Consider the following 14,379-nt stretch of genomic DNA (forward strand, 5'->3'; position numbering starts at 1 on the left):
TGGAGCGTGTCAGTTTGGGTGGTTGGTGGGCGGCGCTGCCCAACTCATGGAGGTGTGAACGAGGGTGGCCACATCCCTGGAGCCTGCAACAAGGCTTTGACCTTGGGTTTCTCAACAGCGACAAGATTGACATTTTGGGCTGGATAATTCATTGTTGGGGATGGGAAGGCTGTCCTGTGTTTTGTCCTGAGCGCCAATCACTGGATGCTGGTAGCACATCCCTCCGTACCCCAGTAGTGACGATCAAAAATGTATCCCGATCTTGCCGAATGCCCCCTAGGGGACTAAATCGCCCCTGTTGAGAACCACTGGGCTAGAGGAAGCCCAACCTGCTTCGGATTCTGGAGGGTCCGAGAACCACCTTGCCGGGTTCTGCTCTCTGCGGCTCTGAGTACACTAAATATTCAGGCGGCAGAACTTCGGAACGGGAGACTTCTGCCGATGAGCCGCGGGTTTGACTGGGAGGCGGGTGACTTTATGTAGATGAGGGGGCGGTGTCTGCATGTTGATTAGCTGGGCCCGCTGCGGACACTGCTGGGAGCCTAGCGGTCCCGCTGCGGTTCGGGCTGAGGTGGCAATTTTCTTCCGCCCCTTCTCGTTCCTAGGTCCCTACCCTCCTAGAATCGCCCTCCACCTTTACCTTCATCCATTTCCCCTTCCTCCCGGCGCCAGTGCCCCCGTATCCGAATATCTCCACTCGTGGTTCCCCCTGCGTTTTTCCCTCCCACCTCAAACCTCGCGACCTCCAGCATCCCGCCCCCGCGGGCCCAATCCTGCCTGGCGACTCTCGCCGCAGCATCCTCAGCCTTCCCAGGACTCGCGCCCCTACACCCCCGGTTGTTCGCCCTTGGGCTTCTTCGTTCTCTCCCCCCTCCCGCCCCCTGGGAGCCCCCTCCCCCGCCCTGGCCAGCCAGCATGCAGGTGTCCATAGCATGTACGGAGCAGAACCTTCGCAGCCGGAGCAGTGAGGACCGTCTGTGTGGACCCCGGCCTGGCCCTGGGGGCGGCAATGGCGGGCCGGTCTGCGGGGGGCATGGGAATCCTCAGGGGGGAGGAGGGTCGGGCCCCAAGGCCCGGGCCGCAGTGGTCCCCCGTCCCCCAGCGCCTGCTGGGGCCTTCCGAGAGAGCACCGGCCGAGGCACTGGCATGAAATACAGGTATGGAGGTGGCCGGGCAGCCCGCCCCATCTGTTTCCCTTTCCTGACCCTTGAGGCTTCCTGGGATGCCGCCAGGACCCCCTGAAACTTCGCTAAGAAGGTCCTGGCTCATTCCATCTCTTCTTCCCATCACCGGCACTCCCTTACTTGGTCCCTCTCTCCCTCTCTTGGTCTCCATCAATAGCCCTGACTGGGGGAAATTCAAGTTTACCAAGGTTGATGGGGTCCTGTCAGACCTGGGGGGGAGGGGGGATGCTCCTGAGCTTCCCTCCTTACCTCCAGGAAAACCAGGGGTGCAGGGATCTCCAGGCTGCGCACCCTGCTCCCCCCAATGGAGTGTCCTTGGGTCGGTGTCCTGGGAAGAGGGAGAAGGAAAGGCTTTTCACGTGGCCTGTTCAGGGTGCCTGACCCAGATACCGTCCCCAAGGGCCCAGTCTCCCGCGACCTTCGTGGGGAGGAAAGTGGGGCCCTCAGAAGGATGGACCACATCTCTCAACCCCATGCTGAGGTCCTGGGCCCGGATAGAGAAGGTGGACTATGATGTAACCGACTTTCTCTGAGAGTTCGGCTGGGCTCTCAGAACTCGAAATAGGGGGAAGGGGAGGAGCTCCTGCTTGGAAGTGAGCAGAAGTCATTGATCTCACCTGGCTTTGTCACTTGACGAATTTGATCCTCTCCATGTGGCTGCCCTGATTGAGAAGCTGAGCTGACAACCTGGGTGGGGAGCCTGGGGAGAAGGGCGTTCAGAAACAGACTTCATGAGCCCATGGGAGCAGAGGGAGTAGAGAGGGAAAGAGGGAAAACTGGGCTCTCCTGTCGTACTCCCCACCCAGGTGCCTTTGTTGGAGGCCCATCTGCCTAGCCTATCCAAGGACCCTTGCTTGCCTGAATGCCTGAAGTTGACTTGGTTTACCCCTCCCACACCTGTGTCTACCCTTTAGCATAGCACTCTCTGTCTGAGGGTCTGTTTTCACAAACGCAGCACAATCAGCCGGTCACAGGCCTCCTACTCTGATTCCACACATCCCAGAGATGACTCGAACAGATAAGACCTCATCAGAAGAAACACAAACCAGGCAGCACATCTTCAATGTGATAGGAGGGAACAGAGGCATTGGATAGTGGCCCCACAGGAACAGTCATTTATCTGTTCACTTATGCTATGGGCATAACAGTGCCCAATGTGGTAGCCCACTGGGTCTAGTTTCTTTGGACTGAGACACCCTGAGGGCTTCTTATTCTGGAAGGAGAGGAGCTGGGAGCTGATAATCTATGTCCCTAATGGAAGCTCCACACATTCCTCCTACTTCTGTTTCCTGCAGGAACCTAGGAAAGTCTGGTCTTCGAGTATCCTGTCTTGGCCTAGGTGAGTTAAAAAGAAGAGGATTTAAGGGAAGGGCTTTCTTTCATGCCTTGTGTCCCACAGTTCTCACGTGCCTGGCTTCTTTCTTGCAGGTACCTGGGTCACATTTGGTTCTCAGATCTCAGATGAGGTATAAGTGATGGGACCTGAAAGCAGGGCGAGGGGCTGTGAGGGAACCAGAACAAGGAGAAATGGACTTGCGTAGGCATTTGGACACCATGCATGGAGAATAATGCATGCGAAGCTGGAGGATGGGGGAAAGGGAGAGAATGTAGAAATCAAGGCTGAGGTGCTGTGGGCTAGAATATAGTGAGGGAAATCATTGCGGGGTCAGTGGTTGATCTTTAACTCTTTCTCTTACCTCCCTAGACAGCAGAGGATGTGTTGACAGTAGCCTATGAGCATGGTATAAACCTGTTTGACACCGCTGAAGTGTACGCAGCTGGAAAGTAAGGACTGGGGGTGAAAGAGCTGTTATAGTTAGAAGGCTGAGAGAACATGAGGGCTTTATGTTTTTTCTCTCTCAAAAACCCTGGGAATTCTGCCCACACTTAGTTCCAACCTTTCAGCTAGTGGGCCCCTGAAGCATTATGGGAATTATAGTCCCAAACATCAATCCCTCTCCAGCTTACATGGCAATGGTTATACCGTACAGTCAAATAAAATAAAACCAACAAATATATCCTGGGAGTCAGTTATGTGCAACTGTGTGGAGATTACAAAGCAAAGTTTTCAAACATACCTCGCCGCATCACACACCAGGAGTGTGGCTTCATTCCCGGCTTCACACTGGGAGTAGCCAAAGCCTAGATTGACCTACCCCTGCCTCTTCTCCATCTGGCAAACTCTTCTGCTCATCTTTAAGACTTGGCCCAAATGTTAGCTCCTTCCAAAAGCCTCCCCAAAGTTGGTCACTACCCCCTTCAGTTCCTGAAGCACTTTATACTGCCCTCTGACCACAGTTCATCATGTACTGGGATATGTGGCCATACTTGCTGCTCAGCTGGGACACTCCTCCTTCCATGAAATTTGTCTTGCTCTTCCCTATGTCACTTAAGTACCTACACAGAGCCTAGCACAGAGCAGGCACTACTTGTGGGATGACATCAACATGCCCTCAGAAAGCTCACAGTCTAAGTGGCTAAACAAACAAACCCAAAAGACGAAGAGATATATAAGACTGAATAACAGTAAAACACTACAGTAACCATCCACCATAACAACTGAAGACTTGTCACACATTAACTCATAATTAAGTGCCAAAGAACTGTGTAGCCTATAAGAGCAATGGAAGCTGACAAGAAGAACTAACCGTAGGCTATGGCAATCAGAGAACGTTTTCCATTCTGCTTGGAGGCAGAATCTGAGCTAACCTTTGGAGGATAGGTGGGATTTTGCAGACTCAAGGGGGAAGGCAACAGATGGTTGGTACCAGTGTCTCCCTAGTCTACCCCTCTCCCTATTCTATCCCTTCAGAATCCAGAATAGAGCTTGGGGCATCATTGATGCACAACTGATATTTGTTGAATGATTGAATGAAAACTACAACTACACCCCTAGTTCCAGAAGCCCTCTTATTTAGTCCATAATGGGGCTAACAGCCCAATGGGATCCTAGTTTATGCTCCACTTTACAAGAGAGAAAACTAGTCAAAGGGACAGGTGGGGAAGAGGATAAGGGACAGATTCACCTTGGAGAGGTCAGTGCTTCTACACTGTTTTTCTTCCAGGGCTGAAAGAACCCTAGGCAACATCCTCAAGAGCAAAGGCTGGAGGTGAGACTGCGGTTTGAGGGGTTGTTAGGGACGTGATCATGCAAAAATCCTTTTCTTGCTGGTTCTCCCATTTCTCTTTTTCCAGGAGATCAAGCTATGTCATCACCACCAAGATTTTTTGGGGAGGACAGTAAGTGGCTGCCCCATTATAATTGGGGGGAAGATCTAGAAAATGTGTGAAGGTGTATGGGATGGGGGTGGTGACAGCTGTCCCCACACCTACTACTCTAGATCTGCATCCTGTCTATGAGGACCTATGAAATCCCCGTTCCTCATGGCACCAGGCCAGCCCTGGTCCCCTATCTTTGTCACACCTCATCTTTGACTTACCTTTTCCTACAGGGCAGAAACTGAGCGAGGCTTGAGCCGCAAACACATCATTGAGGGTGAGAATTAGAGGCTGGGAACCTGAAGTGACTGGGTATGGAAACGAGAGGAGGTGGGAACACCCTCTGAAGCTCTTTAGTCAGAGGCTTTGAATAGGGGAGCTGGGATTTAGGCGGCCATGGCAAAAGGGTCAGGTCTGAGTTGTTCGGAAACTGAAGCTGAGGTGCTTACCTTCCTCTCTCTATTCCTACCCGAGGCTTGCGAGGATCTCTGGACCGCCTCCAGCTAGGATATGTGGACATCGTCTTTGCTAATCGCTCAGACCCCAACAGTCCCATGGAGGGTAAAAGCAGCACCCCATCCTTACAGTCCTTCAAAACAGCACTTCTCAAACCCTCAGCAGGGAGCCAGCCCCCGCTCAGGAGACCTCCTAAGCGCCACAGTGGAGACTCAGACCCCAGGATTTAGACAGGGAGGGAGGCACAGAGCAGATACCAACCTCTCTGACTCCATAGAAATACCTGGGGTCTTGGTGGGACAGGCAGAGATCTGCACATCTGAAGCGCTGGAGGCCAGGGATCTGACAGTAAGGCTCTCCCTCTCCCATATGCCTAGAGATTGTGCGAGCCATGACCTATGTCATCAACCAGGGCCTGGCCCTATACTGGGGAACGTCCCGATGGGGGGCTGCAGAAATCATGGTGAGTGCGCCGCCCCACTTCCCCGTCCCACAACTGGTTCCCACTTTTCACATGGCCGCTCCAAGCCCCCACTCTATTGGAGGAGGGGGAGTGGAAGAAAATGGAAAGAGTGCTCTGACCCCCATCTCTTTGCCACCCCACTCAGGAGGCCTACTCCATGGCCAGACAGTTCAATCTGATTCCTCCACTGTGTGAACAAGCAGAGCACCACCTGTTCCAGAGAGAGAAGGTGGAGATGCAGCTGCCAGAGCTCTACCACAAGATTGGTGTGTTCCCTCATTCCTGCCTTTCCCTTGGCCTCACCGTCGCCTATATCTTTTCCCCCACACATCCAATCCTCTTCCTCTTAGGTGTTGGCTCAGTCACTTGGTCCCCTCTGGCCTGTGGCCTCATCACTAGCAAGTATGATGGGCGAGTCCCAGATACCTGCAGAACCACCATCAAGGTGAGATCTGGGGGCTCAGGATGGCAAGACTGGGCCATTTTGGCTGTTGGGGTTGGGGGTGGAGGGCGTTTGCTGATTCTCTTTGGCCTCAAGGGCTACCAGTGGCTCAAGGACAAAGTGCAGAGTGAGGATGGCAAGAAGCAACAAGCCAAAGTCATGGATCTTCTCCCCATCGCTCACCAGCTGGGCTGCACTGTGGCACAGCTTGCTATTGGTGAGATACTGCCAGCCCTGGACCCTGCAGGGGACTTGTCTCCTCCTGAGACACTCCCAAACCCAAGGCTGGTTTGTCCTTAGGGAGGACCGTTTTCCTCAGAGACACTTCTTAAGGCTATATGCTCACTGTTCCCATCAGTTAGTTCCCTTGTTTTCCTCCTCCGGTCCTAGCGTGGTGTCTCCGCAGTGAGGGTGTCAGCTCCGTGTTGCTGGGGGTGTCGAGTGCAGAGCAGCTGATAGAACATCTGGGCGCCCTACAGGTGAGCTGGGGACTCATGCAGAGACCATCTCTGTCCCCTTTCCCAGCAGTCTACGCCTCACTGTCCAACCGAGAATAGGCCTGTGAGGTCACCCACTGCAAGGTCCTCGCTTTGCAGAGGGTCCAGGGTGACAAGGTGAGGCAGGGGCACAGCTGGGACTGTTTCTCTGCTACCTGGCCCCCTGGGCTGCTCCCGTGGGACCTCGAACTTCATGCCCTCAAACTTCATGCCTTTCAGTGACCCAGCATGTATTGACCTCTCCACCACCCCGTTCTCCTTCAGGTGCTGAGCCAGCTGACCCCGCAGACGGTGCTGGAGATAGATGGGCTCCTGGGGAGCAAACCGCATTCCAAGAAATAGTCCGTCGAGGGCACGGGGACCGAACCCGGAGCCGCTGCACCCCGCCCACCCAGAACTGCTTCGGAGCGGCCGCCTCGCTCACACCGGATCCCTCCACGCAGCGGCCGGAGCCAGAGCGGCCCCGCCCTCGAACGAGTTCCGGCTTCGAGTAGCGATAGCATGAACAAAGCCATATCCTTCCGCAGTGGGGCTGGAGAGGGAAAGTAACCCGCCGCCCCGTGCTGCGTTCTCCTAGGCCTTCTTGCTAACCCCAGGCATGAGCTGCTGGGCCGTCCCCTCTGTGCCATTTGGTTTCGCTCCTTTCTCTCTTACCCCAATCGCCGAGGCCCATTAAAAGAAAAAAAAATCAACACAGCAGATATAAGAAACATGCAGAGTACCTCAAAAGTGGACCTTGGAATATCATAAAGTGATAATAACCTAATAAGTGAGTTCTGATATCTGGGACAGAGAAAAAGGAGGCTCTTACGTTATTCAGTACAAAGGAAGCCAGGCTGGTCCTGGCAGTAAGTAAATGATAATCTTGGGGAAAACAGGACTCTGCCTTCCAGCCAGGAGATGGAAGAAGCTTAACACTTGAATGAATGTTAATTCTTAGCTTCTGCCGAGACAGGGGTAGGGGTGGGGAATGCAGTAACACAGCACTGACAAAGGTAGAGGGAAATTTGATAGCAGATGTATAACTTGAACAGTGTGGCCCTTGGAAAACACAGTTGGACTGTGTTTTGCCGGAAATACTGATAGCCTTTAGGTCACAGCAGAGATAAGGGGCTGACACATAAAGTCTGGGGATAGACTTTTGAGCCTTGAGCAGGACCTTCTACCTGCCAGTGAAGGACTGCAGTTTTCCTCTTGGCAATAATCTTAAAGCAATAATGATGGCCCCTCTTCTGTAAGACTTCCCAGAGAATTATAAATAAAATCTCAGCTTGATCCTCACTCATCATGTCTGGAACTGCAGAGGGTTGGGAGGTGAGGGTCTCGGTCTCAGATATCTGGCTCTCTAGCCCCCGTCATTAGAAAGCTCCAGTACTAGCTTTCTCTCCATTGCTCATTTACTTCAATGACCCAAGCATCGTATACCCCAGGCCCCAGTTTTCTTCCTTCCTTCAGTTACCACATTCCTTAGAACCCAGAGAAATCTGACTTCTTTTCCTCTCTCTGACACCTTGCCGTTGTTTTGAAAGTTCTATTAGCCACACGTCTGGTCTTGTACTTCTTATTTGCCTCTTGCCTGGTACAGGCACGTGCACCAAGGAACTATCTGGGTGGTTTTCTTGTGGCTGAGTGGGAGGGGCTGTTCTGAGGTAGAGGCTTTGGGATTTGCTGAAGGAGAGGTAAAATTAAACCCAGTCTATGGCTGAGATAATACAGAGAGAGAGAGAAAGGAGTTACCATTATAAAGGAAAAAAGAAAACAAGTGAAAGATCAGGTGTGAGGGTGGCAGAAAAGCAGAATCAAGTGGGATTATGTCAGATACTGCCTCTTATTCTTCCCCAAAGGACTAATTTCACTGGGACCAGAAATGGGTGGAAAGTTACAACCTTTAATGATCACAAGGCAGGGAAAGATGAGCTCTACCTTCCTTAAAATACAACCTTACCATCTCCCTTCTATCCATCCTCATACTTCCTGATCCTGAAGCTGGGAGAACAGAGTAAAACCAACTTCCAATAAAGTCAGCAGCATGCCATTTACTGGATTAGCAACCAGCTGGATCAACTAATGAATACTTAATATCCACTCCTATCATCTCCTACTCATTTTGGAAGACTGTGGAGGAAACAGAGAGGTAAAAATGTATGACAAAACTGTTAGCTATTCTGTAGCAAACATACATGAATTTGTACATTCAAAATAATATTCTCCTTAAATAATTACCTTGGGGGATTATGCAATTATTTTAATAATGCCTCCCTCATTGCTCAAAACATTTTAAAAACTCTTAGAATGACCTTCAGGGACAGTTTAGAAACCCCTTGTAAGAAACCTTCCTTTATTGTCACACCTCATTTACCATATTTATCACTCATCTCATTCATTTAACAGGTATTTACTTATTGAGTCCTACTATGGGATGCAGTGGTGAACAAAACCAGACACAGAACAACCTTTGAGCTTACAGATGGGCAAAACAAACAAAAAAAATAACCCCCAAGCAAAAACTTCAGTAGTCCAAAAGCCAGGGGAAAGCACATGGTGTTTCCAGAGTCTACAGTGGGTATTTGACATGGTGAGGCTGCAATGAGAGCTGACAGATGAGCGTTATGAAAGCAAGAGGGGAACAGCATACAAAAAGAGCCTTGTGGCAGAAAGCATCATACAAACTAAAGGTCTCCAAAGCCAGAGTGTCTAAAGAGGGAATGGAAGCAGAATATGAGACATGGATGGGATTAGAACATACAGGGCCTTATAGGGAACTTTATTCCAGGGATAGTAAGAAACCCTCTATATCAGTTATCTATTGATACACAACAAATCACCCCAAAAATTTAGTGGCTTAAAACAACTTCTAAACACTTAATTTTTTTCATAATTTTTTCATCATTCTGCGGGTTGGCTGGGAGGTTCCTCTGCTGTTTTCATCCGGGCTCAGTCATGTGGCTGAATTCCACTGGCAGGTTGGCTGAACAGGAAAATCCAAGATAGCCTCACTGGTACTTCCTGCTTTTAGTGCTGGCTCTTGGCTGCACTGAGGAGCTATTGGTTCCTCAGTTCTCCTCCATGTGGCCTCATCCACCACTGGTTTGAATTTCCTTACATGGTAGTCTCAGAGCAGTATTGCAAAGGGACAAAGGCAGAAAATGCAAGGTCTCTGAAGGACTATGCTCCAGAACTCATCACTTCTGCCACATTCGTATCAGTCAAGCAAGTCAAGAAGCAAGCCTAGATTCAAGGGATAGAGAAATAGACCCCAGTTCCTTCTCCCCAATGGGAGAAGCAGCAAAGTCACATTGCAAAGGAATTTGGGGCTATTAAACTACCACCGTATCAAAAGGTTTTAAACAGGAGTGGAATGGGTGTGTGGTAGGACACGACTGAGTTTGAGATTTAGGAAGATTACTGTAAACTGTGTGGAGAAAAGCTTGCAGAAGGCCAGAATAGCTGTGGACAGACTGGTGAAGAAGCTCCTACCAGGGTCTAAGCAAGAGATGACGGCAGTTTGGACTAGGACGATGTACTGGGAGAAGAGTAGATGGATTGGTAATACGTCAGTAAAGGAAGGTGAAAACAAGGGAAGGGTCAAGGATGACGCCTAGGTTTCTGGAGTTGGGTAAAGAAAAAGGTAGGAAATACTGGAAGAGATGATGACTGGACAAGGAGACCATCAGGTTGGGTTCTTGAAGGTAAACAAGAAAGATAGAGAGTTGAGCAAGTGACTGGATATCCAGGTCTGGAGCTTGAAGAAGCTTTGGCTGTCAAACACTTTGGGAGCATTTATATAATCAAATATACCTTCAAATGTTAAGATTTGATTACCAACTGGAGATATTAAAAGATGTGAGACCTCTGAATACCATTCCAAAGAAGTTCCAAAAACGTTTTGAATTATCACAGCATCATTGGAATAAGTACATAGCTTCCCCCAAGTGACCATGAGGACAGCACAACTCAGGGGTTCTGAAATGTTTACTTAAAAATAATGGTACACCTCCTCACGAAATATTACCCTCTAAGGTTTTAACAATCTAGTTAAAAAGCAAAACCAACTCTACATTACCTATTACAGCCAGTAAATGCCATGCGTGTAGAGAAGCCTATTTTATACTGACTAAGAGATGGGTGTTGAAAATGTTTGGTACTGAGAAGTTAAAGTGGACACAGTATAGGCTGGGGGTACAGGATGATAATTATAGCTAATATGTGGTGTTTACTCTGTGCCTGGTTCTAAGCACCTTATATATGAGCTTTTTCAACCCTATTATTACCCACATTTTATAGATGAGGAACCCAAGGCCCAGAAAAGTTAATTAATTTGCTCAGTGTCACAATTAGTAAGTGGTGGAGGCTAGGATATGAACTCAAGTCAGAGGGCTCTGGAGTCTGTGCTATATTACCCTCCACACCAGAACCTGGACTGCAGGTCCAGGAGAGGAGGGTGAGGAGGCAGCTGGAGATGGGTGCGGCACCATGAGAGAATTTGGGCTGTGAGTCCTATGTCCTATTTACCTAGTGGGGGGAATCAGACCCCTGAGTCAGTACTCCTGCTGGGCTGCTTTGCTGGAGCCATCATGGTGTGTGGGTGTCCAGACCTGGCTACTCCGGAAGGAAGGGATTCCCAGCATTCCTAAGGCCATGGTCTTGGAATCTAGGTCAGTCCTTGGGCTGAGATGTCAGCTGGGAGTTCAGCAGTTGGAGAATGACATTTGGGAATCCATCCTTACCAGAACACGGGGAGGGGGACAGGGGCGTATATATAAGTTAGGGGCAGAATGAGTTAACGTCAGGCGGCATCCGTTCCAACATCCAGGAGCCCACCCAACATTGGGCAGAATGGACAATGTCACTAGTTTAGGAAGTTTGTTTGGATGGGGTTGTGAAAGAGTGAGCAACTGAACGAACAGGTCCAGGGGGCTGTAAAGACCTGTGCCAGTCGCTGAGGGCTAGGGAGAAGGAAGGGAACTGGGGATTTCAGGGGCGCGCAAAATTAAGCAGCGCGGGGCTTTGTGCTGGGAGATGAACGAAGGGATAAAGGGAGTAGAGGGTGGTGTGCCTCTTTCCGTCCCAGTCCTGGTACCATTTGGGCCGCCTGCCTCCCACTCACCCACCCCACCATGCTTCGCCGTCGCTGACATTCCGGGCCTCGCGCCTCCACCGCCCCCACACGTGCCACCGCAGGGAGCGGCCAGACCACCGCGTGACGCTTCGAGGGGCGGGGTCTCATTATTAAAAGGCGAGAGAGGCCGCGGCGCCCGCCCCAGGACCCGATCCGGGTCACAAGAAGGGCCAGCTCGATCTGCACACAACGCCAGCCGCGTCAGCGACGCGCTGGAGTCTGCGGCGGGTACCATGCAGCTCCTGGTGAGGGTGCCGTCTCTTCCGGAACAGGGAGAGCTGGACTGCAAAATCTGCTACCGGCCCTTCAACCTCGAGCGCCGTGCGCCCCGCCGCCTACCCGGAACGGCGCGCGCCCGCTGCGGACACACGCTCTGCACCGCTTGCCTGCGCGAATTGGTGGCGCGCGGCGACCGCAGCGGAGCAGCCGCGCGGGTGGTGCGCCTGCGCCGCGTCGTCACGTGTCCCTTTTGCCGCTCGCCTACTCCGCTGCCGCGGGGCGGGGTCACGGAGGTCGCAGTGGACCCGGACTTATGGTCGCGGTTAGAGGAAAAAGCGCGGGCCGAACGCGAACCAGATGAAGCGGGTATCCGGGTCAGGGAAAGCGGCGACGCCGACCAAAAGGCCAACGAGGAAGAAGAGAGCGAGAAGGGGGCGGGGCCGAGGAGCGCAGGGTGGCGCGCGGTCCGGCGGCTCTGGGACAGGGTGCTGGCACCCGCGCGCCGCTGGCGGCGCCCGCTGCCTAGCAACGGTGAGGGGCCACCCGGGGAGGTCGCGGGGGAAGAGCGCCCAGGAACGCCAGGGTTCGGCCGCATCCTCCGGCTGCTACTAACCCTTCTTCTTTCCCCCAGTGCTGTACTGTCCGGAGATTAAGGACTTTTCCCATATGACTCGCTGCACGCTGTAACCGCCGGACCGGGAAGCTGCGGCAGAAAGAAGATGGGAACTGCATTCTCAGGGCGTGCTGGATAGTACAAGGGGTTGATGCCAAGAGTACCCCTTCTCCCATCCCGGGATTGGCACTGATGAGGAAGTTGAGCCGAGGGCAGGAGGGAACGCCCTGGAAGGTGTTGATGCTGAGCTGGGGAGGCTCCTAGACGAGTCGCCCCCATCTGCTGACTGCCAGATTTACATATTCAGGATGGGGTGGCCCAGGGATGATAAAAACAAAGTCTACGTTCCCGTGGGAAGAAGACAGATTGTTTCCTTAGCTGTGACTTTGGCTTTTGTCCAGGGCAGCTCTGGTGTGTGGGAGCAACAAGTCCCATTTTAGCAATTGTGTCAGTGATTTGAAATTTTTAAAAGATGGAGCGAATAGGCTAGTTTTTATGTCCTGTTGCTCTCACTTCTCTAGCAAGTAAGAGAACTAAGAAAAGTAAGCCTTTAATTTTTTCCCCAGTGCTGGTATGCCTACTGTCTTCCCATTCCCCGTGCTGTGTTCCTAAAATTGAGATGCCTCCTGCCTTGCTTCATTTCAGAATCTCCCTTCAACCCCTTTGGGCAGGTATCAGAAGGTCCAAAGGGCATTTATCTGAGGCACCTAATTAGAGCCTCTCAAGAAGGGAGAGCTATTTGGTAAAAGTATCAAATTTTAAACCTTTGATACCGTGTTTTTACAGTCACAGGGAAACACAGTCACTACTGAAAAAAGATGCCCATCATACAATTTTAAACTTGTGTCCCATAATTGGACATCTCTTATTGTATGCCATGGATTTTATTTTAAAATCCTGTCAGCACCTTATGATAGTAAAGGACCAGCAGAATTAGCGTCAGTGGAAACTTGTTGGAAGTGAAAAATCTCAGGATTTCACTTCAGATTTACTGAATCAGGACCTGCATTTTAACAATCCCAAGTGATCCGTGTGCATGTAAAAATTTAAGAAGCACTGGTGCAGGTCATAGAGGCCCTAGGATATTATCATCCATGGATGGAATATTTAGAATACAAATGGTATTTAATAAATTACATGTACTGTTTTATTGAAGGTTCTAGAGTCATTTTGTTGCTCAAGAATATCTAAATTCTTTGTGTGCATAGTTTACTTATTGTGTTTCAAGTTAAAAATGTGAACTTAAGTATAAACCCCTATTTTTGTAACTGTATTTTGGCTTTTTCCTGTCCCTCAGCTTAAATGTTTCCTCTTTTAGGAGGCCTTTCTCAGCATTCAATCTGGTGTAGCTCCTTCCCTCACCCTTTGTAGCATAATGCCTTTTTATCTTCACTGTTTTTTATTTGCAAATGGTGTATGTTTCAGATAGTATATGTTTTGTTGGTGTCCCCTACTAGAGTGTAAGCTCCATGTGAACAATGACTGACTTATGATTGTTCTCTCTCCAGGGCCAACAGCAGTATTAATGTATAGTATATATTCAATAAATGTTTGTTGGATTTATTTTTCATTTTTTAATAGCATCAAAAATTAAGTGGTGTCTCTCAATCTCTGAGCAGCCCTAGTAGTGAACAATACGTACCAAGTGTTTAGCAGTTCAAATATTTGGCAAGCTATGGAGGTCTGACCCCTACCCTCCAACTCAATTTAAAAAAAAAATGTGCACACTTCTGCACACTTAGAACTGAATCTGTAGAGCTGTAGTGACCTCTACTGACTCTTGGGGGAACTAAGCAACTGGAAGGTGGAAAGGATGATCAAAAAGGATGAAGGAAAGGCAGTTCTGAATCTCTCTAGGCACTGCTCCCACTACACTTGTCCAATAAGCCCTGCGCTTTCTCTGATCTCAACCTGAGGCCTCTGTAGGTACCTGCTGCTCACTCTCCATCTCTAAACTGAGCTCGTCACATTGGGGTTGGGGTTGGAAAAAAAGCCTCGGAGTTTTAGTTGATGATCCAAGAAATAAATCTGAGACAAAGGTAAAGTCACAAGATTTTTAAAAAGGAAAAAGGTGGATAATATGTAACGGCAGAAAGCAATGCCCTTTCTTTCCTTATCCCTCCCCCCAATCAAAGAACTCCCCCACTCAAAAATAACAGAGCACACA

At 50.3% G+C, this 14,379-nt stretch overlaps 2 protein-coding genes across 3 annotated transcripts; both read left to right on the forward strand.

The window, feature by feature from the left end:
• The first annotated feature begins 113 nt into the window (after positions 1-113).
• KCNAB3 (potassium voltage-gated channel subfamily A regulatory beta subunit 3) lies at positions 114-7,805 on the forward strand. 2 transcript variants are annotated; one of them, XM_033090438.1, is made up of 14 exons: positions 114-1,157; positions 2,480-2,523; positions 2,613-2,650; positions 2,890-2,969; positions 4,250-4,294; positions 4,380-4,424; positions 4,637-4,680; positions 4,878-4,964; positions 5,237-5,322; positions 5,468-5,588; positions 5,673-5,767; positions 5,861-5,981; positions 6,155-6,243; positions 6,526-7,805. In XM_033090438.1, the coding sequence occupies exons 1-14, from the start codon at positions 916-918 to the stop codon at positions 6,601-6,603; spliced, it is 1,215 nt and encodes a 404-aa protein (XP_032946329.1). In that variant the 5' UTR covers positions 114-915; the 3' UTR covers positions 6,604-7,805. The 2 variants fall into 2 exon arrangements, with proteins under 2 accessions (XP_032946329.1, XP_032946328.1); XM_033090437.1 differs by having other exon boundaries at positions 5,468-5,767; positions 6,526-6,770.
• Positions 7,806-11,479: 3,674 nt separating this feature from the next.
• On the forward strand, positions 11,480-13,780 carry RNF227 (ring finger protein 227). Its single transcript, XM_033089113.1, has 2 exons — positions 11,480-12,130; positions 12,231-13,780. The coding sequence occupies exons 1-2, from the start codon at positions 11,614-11,616 to the stop codon at positions 12,284-12,286; spliced, it is 573 nt and encodes a 190-aa protein (XP_032945004.1). The 5' UTR covers positions 11,480-11,613; the 3' UTR covers positions 12,287-13,780.
• The last annotated feature ends 599 nt before the right edge of the window (positions 13,781-14,379 follow it).

The sequence above is a fragment of the Rhinolophus ferrumequinum genome, chromosome 21 (genome assembly GCF_004115265.2).
Source record: "Rhinolophus ferrumequinum isolate MPI-CBG mRhiFer1 chromosome 21, mRhiFer1_v1.p, whole genome shotgun sequence".
Lineage (NCBI taxonomy): Eukaryota > Metazoa > Chordata > Mammalia > Chiroptera > Rhinolophidae > Rhinolophus > Rhinolophus ferrumequinum.